Source organism: Carassius carassius, chromosome 28 (genome assembly GCF_963082965.1).
Source record: "Carassius carassius chromosome 28, fCarCar2.1, whole genome shotgun sequence".
NCBI classification, from domain to species: Eukaryota; Metazoa; Chordata; class Actinopteri; order Cypriniformes; family Cyprinidae; genus Carassius; species Carassius carassius.
The window spans coordinates 22,977,969-22,996,155 of NC_081782.1; the positions used below are offsets into that span (position 1 = coordinate 22,977,969).

General features: G+C 36.1%; 1 protein-coding gene across 1 annotated transcript in view; it reads right to left on the reverse strand.

Moving 5' to 3' along the window:
• The window catches only part of cog6 (component of oligomeric golgi complex 6), a 68,331-nt gene that overhangs the window by 13,261 nt on the left and 36,883 nt on the right, over positions 1-18,187 (reverse strand). The window contains exons 9-14 of the mRNA XM_059514846.1: positions 7,356-7,484; positions 4,196-4,287; positions 2,980-3,044; positions 2,233-2,324; positions 1,917-2,034; positions 573-704 (exon numbers count right to left, since the gene is read on the reverse strand). Of these exons, the coding sequence (XP_059370829.1) occupies positions 573-704; positions 1,917-2,034; positions 2,233-2,324; positions 2,980-3,044; positions 4,196-4,287; positions 7,356-7,484 (628 nt within the window). The remainder of the gene's footprint in view (positions 1-572; positions 705-1,916; positions 2,035-2,232; positions 2,325-2,979; positions 3,045-4,195; positions 4,288-7,355; positions 7,485-18,187) is intronic.

Below are 18,187 nucleotides of genomic sequence, written 5' to 3' on the forward strand. Positions count from 1 at the left end.
ATGGGATTAACAAAAAGCAAAAAAACAAAACAAAACAGTGGCATAAATGTTTATGTCTGACATTAACATGAATAGAGTAATCCATGCCTAAATGGAATAGTGTGTAATATTATTAGTCTACTAGTGTAGTTGATAATATTGCACATGCATAAACATAAATTCAAATATATTAAGACAACCGATTCATTTCTGGCATGAAACGACAACAAAAATCCACTTCTTCCACAAAATAATTTACATAAATGTGAAGTAAATAACGTTGACAAACAAAAGAGAAACAGTGACCTTTTTTCTGATACTTTCTTTATATCTGCCAAAGTCAAAGTCACCTTTATTTATATAGCGCTTTAAACAAAATACATTGCGTCAAAGCAACTGAACAACATTCATTAGGAAAACAGTGTCAATAATGCAAAAATGATAGTTAAAGGCAGTTCATCATTGGATTCAGTTATGTCATCTCTGTTCAGTTAAATAATGTCTGTGCCAAATAGTGCCAAATTCCAGTCACTAAAAGGTGGATACATACCAGATTTTGCCACAAAACGAAAAGAAAATTCAAGAAAATTCACCTGTGCAAAGTCAGCCTGACGGGCATCAAGGGGCAGAACTGATGAATCATGGGAGGCCAAAACCTCCCTAAGGAGAGACAGAGTCTGAGTAAGGGAGGCAGTGGGACCCAGATCAGGAGGTGGAAGTTCTACCTGAGAAAACAAGAAAACAAGAAGTCCTTTAAAAATCTTAAAAGAAAAAAGTAATACATACAAATTTCACAGGAAAACTGAAAATGTCTATTGTAAGATGTATTAATATCACTGTGTATAAAGTGCATTTTTAACGATAAAAAAAGTGCATCATGTCACTGACCATCTGAAAACACATTTATTAACTCCATACATTTTGACCTTTAAGAGCAGTATTTACAATTCAAGACCTTCAAAATCAAGCCAGGCATGTCTGACAGCAAGACTGGCACCTCTGAAAGCTGACTAATAAACAACCTGCTTGCGAACACTAACTAGAGCTCTGCTGCCTCTAATATAGCTTATTAGCTCAGGCTTGTGTTCCTGGCACCGAGCAGCGTCAGGGAGTGAAACGTAACGTCCTAAGCCTGAGGTGATTTGATTAGTGTGCTGCTAAGGCGATAATTATTTTAGAAGTGTAGAGCAGAGGCCAACTTGTTCTGGTTATTGATCCACTTATCAATGAAGTGTTTTTTTTTTTTTTTTACTAGCCTGTTCGTGTTCAAGGATATTTTGGGGATAATTTAAAATCCCTGGTATGAGAATGTGTTTTTTCAGCCTGTTAAAAATCAAATCCAACTGATGAATGACCGTGAGGCACATTTGCGCACATTTGTTATGTTGATCACTACAGAGCTATAGGGGTAGGATGCTGTGTTAGAGTAGCTCAATGCTAGTGTATTCTGGGTTGTATTTAGACAGTTGCTTAAGTGTTTTCATTGGCTGGTACGGCCAATATTTACTGGTTTACTGCCATAAGAGTAAGTAAAAAATTCAGAATTTTTACACCTTTTACGATATGTGGGAAAAGTAGAACAAAAGGAGATATTTGAGAAAAAAGTATTGTTTGAATTTTATTATAGTATTTATAAAAATAATTTGTATATTTTCAGAATATTTTTATATTTCAAGTTTCAGTAATTTTATCTGCTTTTTTAAAAAATCGGTTTTAGTTTTTTGTAAATATCTATATATAAGTTTATTTGAATGTTTTAGTGATTTTAGTACTTTAACTTATATATTTTAGTTAGTTGCCAAGGCCACATTTCTAATTTGTTTAACTTCAGTTTAAGCTTTCCATTTAATATTTCCATTTTATTCTATATCAGCTTTATTTCAGTTTCAGCACAGTTCTAGTTTTATTTAACAAAAACAACATTGAAAGGTACTTACTTTATCCATGAGGCGACTGGCGTGAAGACCAAGGCTGTTGAAGAACATCTTCTTACTGAGCATGTGCATCTCATCAATGGTCATCAACAGAGAGGAAACACTGGTACCCATGATACCACTGAGAGAGAGACTTATGCATTCAGAAAAACTGGAGCATCTTGCAATAGGCTATACCTAAAACTGCATCTATATTTTTGGATCTCTGTTCTTCAGTAAAAGATAAACAATTTGTCTTCCATCAAATGTAGTATAAAGTATAAAATACAATAAAAACACAATAAACCCAATAAAGTAATTCGCTGACATGTTTGTGTACCTGATGGTGTGATGGTAGAACTTGAGCAGGTTGGAAAGTTTATACAGAAGAACAGCACCGGGCTCTGCAATAATCACCTGCTCAATTCGCACCTTGTAGAGAGAAAAAAATAATAATTATGATTTCATTATTCCCTGTTTTGTAAGTAAAGGGTTTGTTGAAATATAAATCATTCAAATATGTGAACCTGGACCACAAAAAGCACAGGTATATTTGTAGCAATAGCCAATAATACATTGTATGGGTCAAAATGATAAATTTTTTCTTGTATGCCAAAAATCATTAGGATATTAAGCAAAGATCATGTTGGAGATATTTTGTACATTTCCAACCGTAAATATATCAAAACATAATTTTTGATCAGTAACATGCAATGCTAAGGACTTAATTTGGATAGCTTTAAAAGCAATTTTCTCAATATTTAGAATTTATTTTGCACCCTTAGATTCCAGATTTTCATATAGCTGTATCTTGTCTAAATAATGACAAACCATAACCTTACATTCAATGGAAAGCTTATTTATCCAGCTTTCAGGTGATGTTTAAATCTCAATTTAAAAAAAAAGACCCTTATGACTGGTTTTGTGGTCTAAGATATGGGACTGAGATATGTTGCAAGCAGAATTTGAATTTGAGCACTAAAGCACAATTATTAACAAACTGCTGTATGCCACAGTTTCAGGCTGATATTTTTTGATTTTTTAAAAAGTTAAAATATCAGTCTTAATGACACTGTTTCGATCTCACCTTGAGTGGTCTGCAAACCCCTTCAGTGATGTGGCCAACTACTTCCTGCATGTTTTCTTCAACCCCTATACAAACACAGCAGAACAAATTTATCTACAACGCAACTATATTCAGAACAAGTATAACCCCGAAATGAGTTTAACCTGTTTAAAATGTGTGTGATATTTTTTTATGAAATCTGAGAACTTTCTAACCCTACACAGACAGAAATGCAACTGAAATGTTCCTAGGCCCAAAAAACATAGAAAGGACATCTGTAAAATAGTCCATGTGACATCAGTGGTTCAACCATAATTTTACAAAGCTACATTAATATTTTTTTTGTGCAAAGTAAAAAAGAAAACAAAAAGACTTTATTAAACCATTTTTCTCCCTCAAGAGAGTTCCTTGTAAGCCTGCGTCACAGTACTCTTGATAAAGGCGGAAGATGGTAAACTCCGGGGAGAAGAACAGTTGAATAAAGTCGTTATTTTTGTTTTTTTTGCGCATAATTTTCTGGGCCTGGGAACATTTCAGTTATATTGCTGTCTATGGAGCATCAAAAAGCTCTTGGATTTCATCAAAAATATCTTAAATTGTGTTCTGAAGATGAACGAAGGCCTTGCAGGTTTGGAACGACATGAGTGTGAATAATTAATAACCGAATTTTTAATTTTTGGGTGAACTATCCCTTTAAGGTGTTGTCACATACAGTTTGGTCCAATAAAAGGTATACTGTCCATTGTCAATAGCTTAGAGATGTATGAAGCTCATTTCACAAAGAAATCACTTTAACCACTAAGCAACTTTCTGATGGTTAGTCAGCAAATCTGCAAGACCAACTTGGCTTCATGTTAAAGTTAAAATCTCACAATTCCTATACATTTGGCTAATATGACCACACTTTAACAATGTAGGCAAGACTTCAGCAACTGTACAATGAGTGAATGCATCCCACTTGGTTTTCAAGAGAACTTTCTATGAGTGAAAAATTTTTCACTTAAATAACAATTAAATATGTAGCAAATCTAGAAACATCAGTTTACATATAATATCTTTAATCTTTAGATGCACAGAAAAAAGTTGACAAAAAAATGGGGCACTAGTCAAATGTGACACGCCCAAATGTAGACAGATTTGTGCATATTGAAAGCAAACTACTGTAGTTCTGAACTAGAAAATCTCTTCCAGTGTATACACTTTGTGCATTATGAGATTTAGGTGGAATGACATGTACCTTGCACTGTAACTTGCTTGAGCAAGGCTTCCATGTGCTCCTTCTCCGAGGCTGTGGATTGGTGGAGCCAGGCCAACATGTCCCCAACATACCTGGTTTGATGATTGTATGTATAAGCATTAAAAAAGATAAAAATGCATGGAAACCCATACACAATATTACTTTACCTCTATAACGGCAATCATAATCATATTTGATTCACAAATTTCGAAGGCCCCTAAATAAGTTTTTTCAGACAGTTGTTAAAATGAAATTAAAAGGAAGAAGTAAAATGAGAAGAGCCATCTGTGTTCTCTCTTGATGTTGTAGTTTGCTTGCTTTTATCACTTTAGGTCTGATCTCTCTTACCAACTGCTCAAAATGCAACTGCTGCTTCAACATGCTCAAATGGCCAAAAAGCCAGATTCAGGGTCCAACTTGTTCAGAGCGTAATTGCAGGAACATGCAATAAAAATTGTGCAGAGACTCGATGACAGTCCAAAAATGTATAACTGTTACCTTGTTGTGTAATGGCCTTAACCGTATAACCCAAAGTATATTTCGTTTTATACATGTATGCTTGGATATGCATATAGTGCACAGAATGCAAATTTCCTCATCATCATAATATGTGCACAGTCAGATCATCTTAATCATACAAACAGTTGCACAAAAACGGGTAATGCTGTATAAGCAGTGCATGGGGGCGCCACACATAGGGGGCACAATTTTGCAGAAATCATTATCAAAAGCATATTTATTAAAATAATTTTTATTTAATGGGTTTTAGCATTTTTAATGAGTTAAATGTATTTACTATAAACTCATTAAAGGGGTCATATGATACAATTTAAAGTTTTCCTTTCTACTTTCTTTGGAGTTTTACAAGCTGTTCGTGAATAGATTAGATACCTAAAGTTGCAAACCCAAAAAAGATATTCTTTAAAAAAAGTTAAGACTCGTCCACGCCCTCCTAAAATGCCTCATTTAAACACACCCTCACAGGTCTATGTCACTGAGTGGGAAGATTTGCATAACACCACCCAAATGTTCACACAAAGAAAGAAGGCATAACTTTGATTCTTGCTGTAGTATTGTTGCTGCCACCGCCGTCATGTCATGGAGACGCTGTGTGTTTTGTTGTGAAAGTGAAACTACTGTACTTAGTTTGGTCTTCCAAAAGAGGACACAACTAGAAATCAGTGGTTAAGTTGTATTTACAACACTGTTCCAGAACAGTTAAACCCAAATATTGAGATGTGTGCAGCGCATTTTACTGAGGACTGTTTCCTGAATCAGGGAAGGCTGTGCACAAAGGCTGTTTCTATAAAGTGGGGCAGTTCCAACTTTGCAAGGACAGCCTGTACGGTTTCATATTTAAAGAATTTGTCACTGACGATACTGTGATAAAAGCATAATCAATTAATCGCAAAATTAAATTTGATAGTGGCATATTCCTAACTTCAATACAAAACAATGCTGAAAAAATGAGTTTTTTTAAATGCTATAATTGTCATTTTATAATATCTAAATAGAAATCAATTAGCAAAACATGTGAAAAGAACTATATAACAAAGTGGAAATGGTAAATGATACCATAAATAATGATCTGCTGTCATCTAGTGGTCATAATGGGAATCATGACATTCATTATAATGGTATTTGATTTTCTACCAGATGAAAAATCTTGGCAGAAAACTTCAACTTAGCATGGCAAATTTTCCATGAATTATCTCTATAAGTAAAAATGAAAATAATGCAGATGTTCATTAGTAGTAAATTTTCCTCTCAGTGTTCTCATTTTATATAAAATTGTGCAAAAACAATGAATAAATGTAAGGCAAATTCATTATATAAATATATATACCGTATTTTCCAGACTATAAGTCACACTTTTTTTCATAGTTTGGCTGGTCCTGCGACTTATAGTCAGGTGCGACTTATTTATCAAAATTAATTTGACATGAACCAAGAGAAATGAACTAAGAGACATGAACCAAGAGAAAACATTACCGTCTACAGCCGCGAGAGGGCGCTTTATGCTGCTCAGTGCTCCTGTAGTCTACACTGAAGACATAGAGCGCCCTCTCGCGGCTGGAGACTGTAATGTTTTCTCTTGGTGCTTGGTTCTAAATAAATGCGACTTATAGTCCGGTGCGACTTATATGTTTTTTTCCTCATCATGGCGTATTTTTGGACTGATGCGACTTATACTCTGGTGCGTCTTATAGTACGAAAAATACGGTGTATATATATGTGTGTGTGTGTGTGTGTGTGTGTTCTACTGTCTGGGGTCCTGAAGACAACAACAACAGACACCCACATGGGTAAGTGCTTGTTTGAGGTCACTAACAGATACTTGGAACTCTAGTTTAATCAAATACAAAGCCATTTTGAACTCTAGTGCACCTGTTGAGTGCCTATGTTCATGTGCACATCAAATAGAGTATATTTTGAACATATAATGTGATGGAGACATAATTAAAAAACAGCTTGGTGCTGAGTTGCTCAGTCAGGAACAGAATGGCCAGATTAATAACTATTTGGAGTGTCTTCTAGATTTGTAGTTACATCTAATAGAGTTATAGATTTCCTGAGTTTTGAGGCCATCACACAGTCAGCTATCATTACATTGGCACCATATCCTTTAATACCAGACACCGGGGGAAAGTGCTGTTCTGAGAACCTCCGCTTCCCACTTTTATCGACATTCTGCCAAGAACCTCATGTTCTCTCCTCAGGTTCCAAATGGAATGGGGGAGGAGGGCGTTCGAAAGCTTGACGGGGTACTGGCCTGGAGCGCGTGTGACAATCCATAGATTTCAACAGCTGACCTTTCGTTGAACCTGCACTAAGTAATTCTCTGAAAGAGGAAGCACTTCCCCTGAAAGAATCAGGTTGGGTTTAATGTGCTTAGACACTGAATTGGATTTTCAGCTTCGGGAGATGTGGCACATAGAGAGCATGGCGGCCTTGTGTGTGAAGATGTTAATCAGCAATGGAGAGGCTTTTAGCTGCTAACAACGGCGTGACCCTCAAAATGACCCCCCAATTATAGGCAGGTTGAAGTGTTTATTTTTAGCACGCAGAAGTGAAAATGTTATCCATTGTCTTTCCACAAGATTTTAAATGGAATTATTGGATGGGAGGGTTGGGATGTGCACTTGTTATAAGACTCTACCTCATTGGATCATGAGAGTGCATCTCTATGGGTCTTGGGGTGCCACCCGTTCCTCCGCGGGTCAGGGCGTCGATAAAGCCTCGGACAACGGCAGACCGCCGAGCTGTTCCAAACTCATCCCGTGTGTACCTGAGAGAATTAAAACAAAGAGTGATAATTAAATATGAATTCAAGAGAACATGGTTTGTCTGGTTAGCTTGGCCCCGTTAGCTCATTGGTCGATCTAAATACACACACTGCAGACAAAATGGATCTTTCTGTATGAAAGCTATTTAAAATTAAATGCTTTTCCAAAAAAATATTATTTTTCAAAGCCACATACAATATATACTACTGTTTTACTAATGTCAATGATTTAGCAGTGCCTGAAATAAATAGGTTATAATGTAAAATAAACTGGTAATAATGTAAAATGGTCCATTCTTTAAAACTTTTTTCTTTGTGATATTATTTTTCAAATTGCGAGTCAAATAAATGCAGTCTAGGTCAGCAAAACACATTTCTTAAAATAAATAGGTAAATTTATAAAAATACAAATGTATTAATTTATTATTTATTATTAATATATATCAAGGTTTTCCTGCTTTTTATTCCTATAGTTCTATCTTATTTTAATTTTTTGTTAAGTCATCTTAAGGACCCTTGGCTGAGAACCAGTTCTGTGAGTTCTGCGCCCCCAAAAGCAAAAATTGCAAGATTTCAAACCTTGCACTTCTGAGGGTCCTACTGCAGACCTCCTTGAATGACTTCACAGATGCAACAACTTTGAACACAGCAGCACATGCATATGATCATAATCCTAAAATTATTCAGGGCATCCTTAATACCAACTAGTTGGAAAGACTAGTTGATTTAAAAAAAATGTCATTTTGTACATCTCTAGTAACAATAAGATTAAATGGGCCACGAAACAAAACAGATATTGCAAGACCTTCGGAACGTCCACTGAATTCAGAAAGAGAGAAATACTTTATGTTAGATACACCCAGGGTCACACACACACAGACAAAAACAATGGAGGGCCCCATTGAAGTTAGGAAACGTGGCTGTGTTTTGATCTACGGGCTGAGAACGGCCCTGTGCAGACTAAACAGCAGTGACCGCAGCAGCCAGAGAAAAAGGGAGGAGGGGAGGGATGTAGAAGTTTGGCATGGATTCCAGGAACTCTGGAGGCCCTGTCCTCTCACTCTTTCTCCTCTGTCCTTGGACTCCCATAGCTTAAAAGGGGGAGTGAGAGTGCAGTACAAAAGACGGGCACACAAACACAAAGAAAGAGCGAGAGAACAAGAAAACATAAAAGTGTGAGAAAAAAAACCCCTCCAGAAACCCAGAATTGAAATGCACAAGCCATTGTTAAAATGTATGATGGTACTGTGACACCTTGGTTAACAGTATGGTCTATGAAAGGTGTTACAAATGATAGAAATACCAAACAGTGAGAGAAACTGAATATTTTGGAACTACTGAAAGATGCTTTCACAGATTGTCAGCACAGGAAGTATCGACAAGGAAATCAGATGAAATATGACAACTGCATAACTTTGCAAATATGTGACACTAAATATTCACTGTCTAAAGCAGGGTTTTCCATTAAAATAAACAAATGGCACTGCACAATTATTTAAATTAAAACTGAAATGGCAATATACACTCCATACACCATCCTAACAAAGCAAAAACAGAATTGTCACAACTTCGAAAATGTATTAAAGATAAAAAACTGAAATAAGTACATTGGATATGTATTCATTCCCTTAACTAAATATTTAGCTAAAGCACCTTTACAGCCTCAAGCCTTTTTTGTTTAATGCGACAAGCTTTGCTCATCAGCATTTGGCACTTATCTACAATTCTTCTCCTCATCTCTTCACCTCTCAGGTCATGTTGGATGGGGGCACATGCACAATTTCAGGTTTCTCCAGAAATATTTGATTGGGTTCAATCCCAGGCTGTGGCTAGGCCACTCAAGGACATTCAGAGAGTTGTCTGTAAGCCACTCTTGCTGTGTGCTTACAGCCATTGTCCTGTTGGAAGGTGAACCTTCTGCCTTATCTGAGGTTCTGAATGCTCTGGGCTGGGTTTTCATTAAGGCTATCTCTATATTTTGCTGCACTGAGCGTTCCTTCTACTCTGATGAGCCCCTCAGTCCCTGCTGCTGAAAAAACAGCTCCACAGCATGAGGCTGCTACAAGCACACTTTACTTTTTGGATGGTACTGAGCAGAATTGTTTTCGTTCAAACATGCTAAGAATTGAGGTTCATCAAACCAGAGAATCTTGTTTCTCAGAGTCTGAGGGTCCTTTAGGTGCTTTTTTTTGTAAATTCCAAGTGTGTTTTCATGTGTCTTAACTGAAAAGAGGATTGAGTCTTGCACCACACTCCATAAATCCTAGATTGGTGGAGTGTTGCAGTGATGTTTGTCCTTCTGTAGATTTTTCCTATCTCCACATATGAACTAGAGTGACCATCAGGTTCTTGGTCACCTTACTAACCAAAGCCCTTCTCCTTCTGTTGCTCAGTTTGGCCAGGAGGCCAGCTTTTGGAAGAGTCCTGGTTGTTTCAAACTTCTTCCATTAATGGTAACAGAGACTACATGCTTCTGTGACCTTGCAGTGAAGCAGATTTTTTTCTGAACTCTTCCACAGATGTGTGGCTTAACGCAACCCTGTTTCTGAGCTCTACAGGCACTCCTTGTTACCTCAGAGCTTGATTTTCAATCCTCTAATATGCATCAGCTGTTAGACCTTTTATTAAGTCATGTGCGCCATTCCAAATCATACCCATTCAATTGAATTTGCCACAGGTTAACTTCACTTGAAGTGTAGTATCATCTACAAACAATATGAATGTTCCTGAGCTAAATTTCAATTGTCCCAGATAAGGGTATGAATACTTATGCAATTAAATCATTTTAGTTTTTTATTTTTAACAAATTTGCAAAGATGTAAAAAAAACAGTTTTTTTCTTTACCGTTATGGTGTATGGAGTGTAGATTGATTTGACATTTATTTCATTTGGACATTGTCCTGCTGAGAAATAGCTGATAAAATGTAATAAAAAAAACTGGGTGTTGAGAAATTTTTCATATCCGTCTCATTTGAAATTCATTATCTCAGGACAGAAATAAGGAAGGAGGAAATTTATTTTTTGATGATGTTCCCCGGCATGTTAGCTGTATTTGTTTCAATTTTGTGGTGATAGCATAAATTATCCAAAAGTTACACTATTTTGTAACAGGCCTTTTTGTTTAGCTCTTGACTCCCTGAAGGCATTTTAAAGGGGTCATATGATGTTGTTAAAAATAACATTACTTTGTGTATTTGGTGTAATGAAATGTGTTAATGCAGTTTAAGGTTAAAAAAAACACATTATTTTCCACATAATATACATTACTGTTGCTCCACTTTGCCCTACCTTTCTGAAACACATACATTTTTACAAAGCTCATCGTCTGAAAAGCGAGATGTGTTCTGATTGGACAGATATCCAGTGCAATGTGATTGGCCAAATGCCTCAAGCGTGTGACGGAAATGTAACACCCCATACCATACTGTGATGCCGTCTCCCGGCACGACGAGACAAAACCAATAAAACCTATTACAATCTAGGCATTTGTTGCATCCAGTGCAATGTTAATTTTGTAAACGAAGACAAAAACGAAAAATATTCTTTAACAAACATTTTTTCTGTGACGAAGACGAGATGTTGACGAGCTGAATTAATGGCCTAGCACCCGAAAGGGTAGGGATGAGGTGACCAGACATTCCGTTTCCCGGGATACACAATTTGTTGTCGATTAACTTAAAGTTATTGAAGGTGGGATAGGCGGAATCGCGCTGATAGCGGTGCTCTCTCTCGGGCACGCTCCACTTCTTTAGTCCTCATATACAGTAGTGTTAATTTCGTCACCTATTTTTAATTTAGTCTTAGTCTTAGTCTTGTGCCAAATGTCCTTGTTAGTTTTAGTCATATTTAGTCATTCACATATCTTTTTTTGTCAGTCAAGTTTTAGTCGACTAAAAGTCTCGTCATTTTAGTCTAGTTTTAGTCAAAAGAAAACTCAAGGTATCTTAGTCGACTAAAAGTCTTTTAATTTTAGTCTAGTTTTAGTCAAACATTTTTAGTGTTTTTTTAAAATAACACATTATTACTGATAAACATTTCAGTAAAAAAAGTGTTTCACATATCTCAAACATTGGTTAAATGTCATAATTACCTGACAAAATACACTTGTTGAATGATTATTGTTGGATGCAAATGTTAAATGTGTCTGGTTTTCAAATTCTGATTTAGGAGACACATTCACAAATGATTAACCTGATCACAATTTTTTACTTTATTGATACTGCTTTTAATCGTAATGCAAATGTCAATGTCAATGTCACCTTTATTTATATAGCGCTTTAAACAAAATACATTGCGTCAAAGCAACTGAACAACATTCATTAGGAAAACAGTGTCAATAATGCAAAAATGATAGTTAAAGGCAGTTCATCATTGGATTCAGTTATGTCATCTCTGTTCAGTTAAATAGTGTCTGTGCATTTATTTGCAATCAAGTCAACGATATCGCTGTAGATGAAGTGTCCCCAACTAAGCAAGCCAGAGGCGACAGCGGCAAGGAACCGAAACTCCATCGGTGACAGAATGGAGAAAAAAACCTTGGGAGAAACCAGGCTCAGTTGGGGGGCCAGTTCTCCTCTGACCAGACGAAACCAGTAGTTCAATTCCAGGCTGCAGCAAAGTCAGATTGTGCAGAAGAATCATCTGTTTCCTGTGGTTTTGTTCGTTGTTGACGAACATATTTAGTCTCGTCTCGTCTGACGAAATTAACACTAATATACAGCGCGTGAGCTCAGCGCTCAAAAATAAATGTGGCAGTCCACATGTCTATCGTGTAAAATATCTCATGAAAATACAGCTATGGATTAAGTGAAGGTGAACAGGTGGGTGAAAACTGAACGTGTGTCAGTGTTACATGCATGCCGTCTTAAAGGGACAGCATTCCTAATTAAGTACCTATCCGTGTCATTAATTTTAACCAACAAATATGAAATAAATATTTTAAGCAAACTTAATGTATCTAAAAAAATGAGTTTAATTTGTATCTCTTTCATATTTGTCTTTATTATCTTGTTCTGCTTCTTTTTCAAAAAAATTTATAAATTATAAATTATTAACCCTTTAAGCCAGGGGTTGGCAACCTACGTGCCAACAGTGGCACGCAGAGGGATAATCGCTGGCACGCAAGCAATAAGGAAAACTGTATAATGACGTACAGTTTGATGTAATAACTTCTCATAGTCACACAGCCTGTTAGGAGCTACAAATACTATTAAAGTGTGAGAATTAACTTGCATGGATGCACGTGCAAACACTGCACATACTAGGTGCTTCAGATCAAAGCCTCGGTCTAACAGCACTCGTCAATGTCAAAATGACTGAGATGGCCAATCAGATCAAAGTAGGCGGGGTTTACTGTTCACAGAAGCAGAGCGCGAAGCGTCAGTTTAACGCTAAAGAGAGTGAGGTAAGATGAAGCTGCAAATCAATTAACATTAGTCAACTTTTAATAATACGTTTTACCATAGAAATGTTAAATGACCTAAAGCTATATACAGTGATGAAACATTTTCTGAAATATGGCCATTTTGAGAGAAAGAAAGGGGGGGGGGGGGTAAATTGTCTCTCTCTGCAGACAATGAAGCGATTTTGCCCCTTTGTTGTTGAGAAATATAATGTAGCGATTCAGTATCGATTAATAAAAGTAGCGTGACAACACTCTGAATGCTACTTTTTGCACAGCACGATCTCAGATCTCTGTGTGCGAGTGGTGTGTGTGTGTCTGTGTGTGCACGTTCATCAATTAAAGCAGTGCATTAACGTTGATTAAACGTTAAAAAACGTTTTTTTTTATCGTATAATAAAAAAATTGTGTATGTACCGTTTAAATACAGAATTATATCGGGGTTTGTGTGTGGGGGTGTGGGGGGGGGGGGGGGGGCTGTGTTGGCACAGTGGTTAACCATAAAAATAAAAAATGGCACGTCATGCCGAAAAGGTTGCTGATCCCTGCTTTAAGCCCTAAGGGCATTTTTGCCTCACGGAAGTTATCTTCTTTAAATAGATGGTACGTGTAAAAGTAACATCCACATGAATGCCAGGACCTAAGGTTTTCCAGCAGATTATTGTCCAGAGCATAACACTGCCTCCACTTAAGCGGCCCAGTAGTTTAGCCATCGCTATTTGGCCCTCATCAAAGTCACTCTGATCTTTCGCTTGCTCATTTCTTTCAACAAGTGAATTTTAAGGACTGACTGTTCACTTTCTGCCCTTGATATGTGACATTATAACAATACAATCATATAACCTCTTAGTTGTTTTAATGATGTGGCTGATCAGTGTATACTGTTGCACACAAATGCCATCTCTGCATGTACTGTTTAACATGCATTTCGGACTGCAATATGCAAGTTCACTTTATTTACATTCACATAATTACATACATATGTGAGCTCAAAAATGGCCATCATGATGCTTAAGTGTTGTGGCTTGTTTCCATGGTAGTGTTATGAGTTGTTTTTAGGGTCTTCTGGGTGGATGCATACTGGCCTAAGTTAGCAAGTCTCTATCTGTGATTTTCAGGTCTCTTGATATGGTTCAGGTAAATTATAGATGTCTAATCACCTCTTCAACATGCAATTTGAGGTATCATTCATTTTCGTAACACAGCGTTGTGCGGGATGTTGTGATATTAAGCATTTTTGCATAGAGGTTTGTTCAAATGACTATCCCCAAGTATGATTAATAGTGAAAGTATGAATAATCTACAACGTGTTGGCTTGATACAGTTTATTTACATTGCAGGGATATATCATTTTTCTGGCTGTGTTCATTCATTCAAACCAAGTTGTTGTTTTTGCATTGTATTGACGTGGCTTAACTTATAAACTCTAATCAATCTAAAAAAAAAAATTTAATTTAAATTTAATTTCTAATTTACAGACAGTTGGGACTCTGACACAGGAAACTGCTTCCAAAAGATTGTGAGAGACTGACACCTTGTGTTATATATGATGGAATTGCAGTCTAATTCACTGCAGGTAAAAGGTACAGTATACATACCTGAAACACCTATAGATTTAGATTTATATTTAGTCATTTAGCAGACGCTTTTATCCAATGCGACTTACAAATGAGGACAATGGAAGCAATCAAAATCAACAAAAGAACAATATACAAGTTAGTCTGTACTGTGTAATAGTAGCTTGCTCTATTCTTTTTCTATTATATCTGTTTTCTTTTTATTTGTAATATAATAAATTATATATATAACATATATAAAAGCGTCTGCTAAATACTTAAATTTAATTTTAATTTCATTTTAAATTTAATATAACAAATAAAAAGAAAACAGAAGTAATAGAAAAAGAATAGAGCAAGCTACTATTAGATGCCTTTTTTGCTTTTTGTTAGTTGTACAATAAATAAAAAGAAAACAAATACAGTGGGAAAAATATATATTAAATGTTTTTAAGTTAAGTGGTTGTAAACTATTTATTTTAGCAACATTTAATAAATAAATAAAAATGTGAAAGTCAACTAAATTTATTTATTTCAATGTATCTTAAATAAACTGATATTTTATATTTTTTTTATATTTGATACAATCACACCAGTGTGATTAAAACTTTCAGTGCCACATTTAACCATCTGCTAAATTCAAATCTGCATTCGCTGGCTGGCACAGAGCCGGAGACATACACGTTTTTACAGTGCTGCACATTTGAACCAATAATACATTATTCTGTTGTGCTTATAAATACAATGGCATTTCAGATGAGTCATAAATGAATTCCCGCTGTTTTGCTTACCGCGCACGTTCACTGACTGAATGCTCTCATCAGAAACAACAACGTGCGGATGTACGAATGTAAGTACCAAAAGTAAGATATAAATTTTACACTGTAAACAGCTTTACTGATTACAATGGGAGTTTTTGAGAGTGCTTGAACTCTGAGACTGAAGTCAATGAAAATGTTCTTTGCTCTTGCTGTGTTGTTTGACTCAATATTCAGACTTTGTTAATGCCTTTTAACATAAATCAACAGCTTTCAGTTACATGCTCACTCACGTCTCTGGCGATTTCATTCTCGTTCTGTTCTCACGATATCACTACAGCTCTCTTTCTGTACAATGAAAGTGTTAAGGGGTACTTATTAGTAGCAACCCTTAAGTAACTTAAAATGTGTAAATACAAAGTCAGTTGTATTAAAAATATTTTATGGTATGACACCCATATCTGGTACTTATAAAAGACTGGTTTCTATCCATAGTTAGATTACACTATTAGGCTACTCTGCCAAAACACAATCTATTAGGGCTGGATTTTGACACAAATTTCACGATTCGATTCTCATTCACAAGCTTGCGATTCGATTCGATTACCAATTCAATTTGATTTAAATTCTTTTGAATATATATAAGGTACAGTACATGCCAAATTTTCTCATGGGAAAAAAGTCAGTTGGTACTACATTACTATAATGTTAAAATTGTCTGATGTTAAAATTACACTTGATGTTTTTAATATAATAATATTATATTGACGTCTGTGTGGCTGAAAAACTGATTGAGCGATTACATGAAACAGCTAGGATAAGGATTGTAAAGTTGTACTCTCTCTTTTAACTTGCCTTTAGATGTTTAGTCATGTCTATTTTGCTATTAATGTGGAGTAGATGATAAGTTCACATGAGCCTCGCGCTGCGGCATCTTTTAACAACCTCAGCATTGCGTGACTATGAGTATAGTGTGTATTAGCATGTAGATTAAAATTTCTGTACAGTCTAACATTAATCTCTAATTGTCATACCATTTGAAATTCTTTTAACCCAAAAAGCTAAACTCCCTTCGAACTGGTTGTCTTTAAAATACAAATCGTGTGTAATCCCAGGCTATCTGTAATCAGAAGCACATTTAAAACTTCAATATAATTTAATTTCATTCACATGTGTTTCATAAACACACAAGCCTTTCTGGATTACAATCCACCATCACAACGATACATTTAAATACTCTATCTGCTGTGAGAAAAGGCTATAAATGACACGCTACCAGCAGGATCCTGACATGTGATCGCCTGGTAGCCGGGACAAATTCTTTAGGTTCACAGACGTGACACAATGACAGCAGCATGCTCAAAATTTCCTGCGAAAACCTACCCGTACCACTCAAAATATAAAGCATTATAAGCAAAATATAAAGCATTATAAGCTAACCATTGTGAATCGGGCTAAAGTGAGACGATAGTTTTGAACACTGGCTGGTTATGTAATTGCTCAAATATTGATTTCAGTTCATTTTTAAAGAGGTCGTATGATGCAATTTAAATTTTTTCTTTCTCTTTGGTGTGGAAGAAGATCTGTAAAATTGCAAAGACTAAAGTCTCAAATATAAGATATTTATAAAAATTAAGAGTCAACCACGCCTTCCTAATGTTATTTTATTTCCTAATGTTAGAGACTTCATATGACCCCTTAAAAAAAAAAAATAATAATAATAATTGTTACGGACTGCAGCTTTAACAAATAAGCACAAGTCAACCTGCCATACCAAACAAGACCACAGGGAGATGCCAAAGGACTGCATATAAACTACTATACGAATCTATTCAGCGTCACTAAACACACCAAAACACAAATGAAAAAATGAAACCAATTCTATTCTAAATTTCAATTTTGAATGTATGGAAACTCAGTGATCTGAAGGTGGATCATCAATGAACAGTTCCTCTTTCAGAACCAGTGATCGTATCTGGGATGCACCTACAGTATTTACATAAACACCACTGATCCTCACAGACTTCTTCAGAACACGCTTCTTCAGCAAGCATCCATTATAAAACACTCACTGTACATTTATTTTGACAACTATGTGAATATACATAGCAGCAAGTGTGTTTGCTAGTTTCAGTCCGGCGCTGTACGCATTTTCCCGCCAAGCGGCACGTTGTATAATTAGCAAATGTATTTGCGCTCATTTTTGCGCCCACGGGCGTGCTGGTCTAAAAAAGGCCTGGCGCAATGCTATTTTAAGGAGCTGAAAATAGACTGCGCCATAGACCAACTCAAACCTGGTCTAAAGTCTGGCGCAATGTTTTTTTTCTTTGTTTTTTAAAGAGCATGTTAGTATAGGCGTGTCCGCAACGTGCATACACACTACTTATTAAACACAGGGCACACAAACATGCCAAATATTACAAATTAAAGGACTGCAATGCATAACAATTTTTGTAGACTAATTAAATATATATATAATGCCTACATGTCATAATGGATAGGCATCGCATGTATCAGAATTTGCTCGCAAATGGGGACAACCATTTTAGACCATGTGCCCGGGCACGCCAACCGTTTCTCCATTGTTAAAATAGCAAAAGTGGATCTGGACACGCCCTGAGTGCACCTGCGCCATTCGCTTTACACTTTGCGTTTAGATCATTAAAATAGGGCCCGATGGTTTAGATGTGCCAATATCGCACATACAAGTTTTTTTTTTTTTTTTTCACAAGCACACCTAATGTACAACTCCTGTATGTCACTATAATCGTCTTTACCTTGATTACAATCATCATTCATCAAAACCTTGCTAGTGCGACACTGAGTTGCTTTATCCAGCCGAGAGCTCTAGTATGTGTATTACTGGCTCATGCAGTTTTACAGTAAAGTGTTCAGAGCCGTCTTTCAGTCAGTATTTCACACAACGCAATATGAAAATGGCTTGAACTGCTCCGAAACACAGAATGCCACAGAATACATACAAGAGAGGTG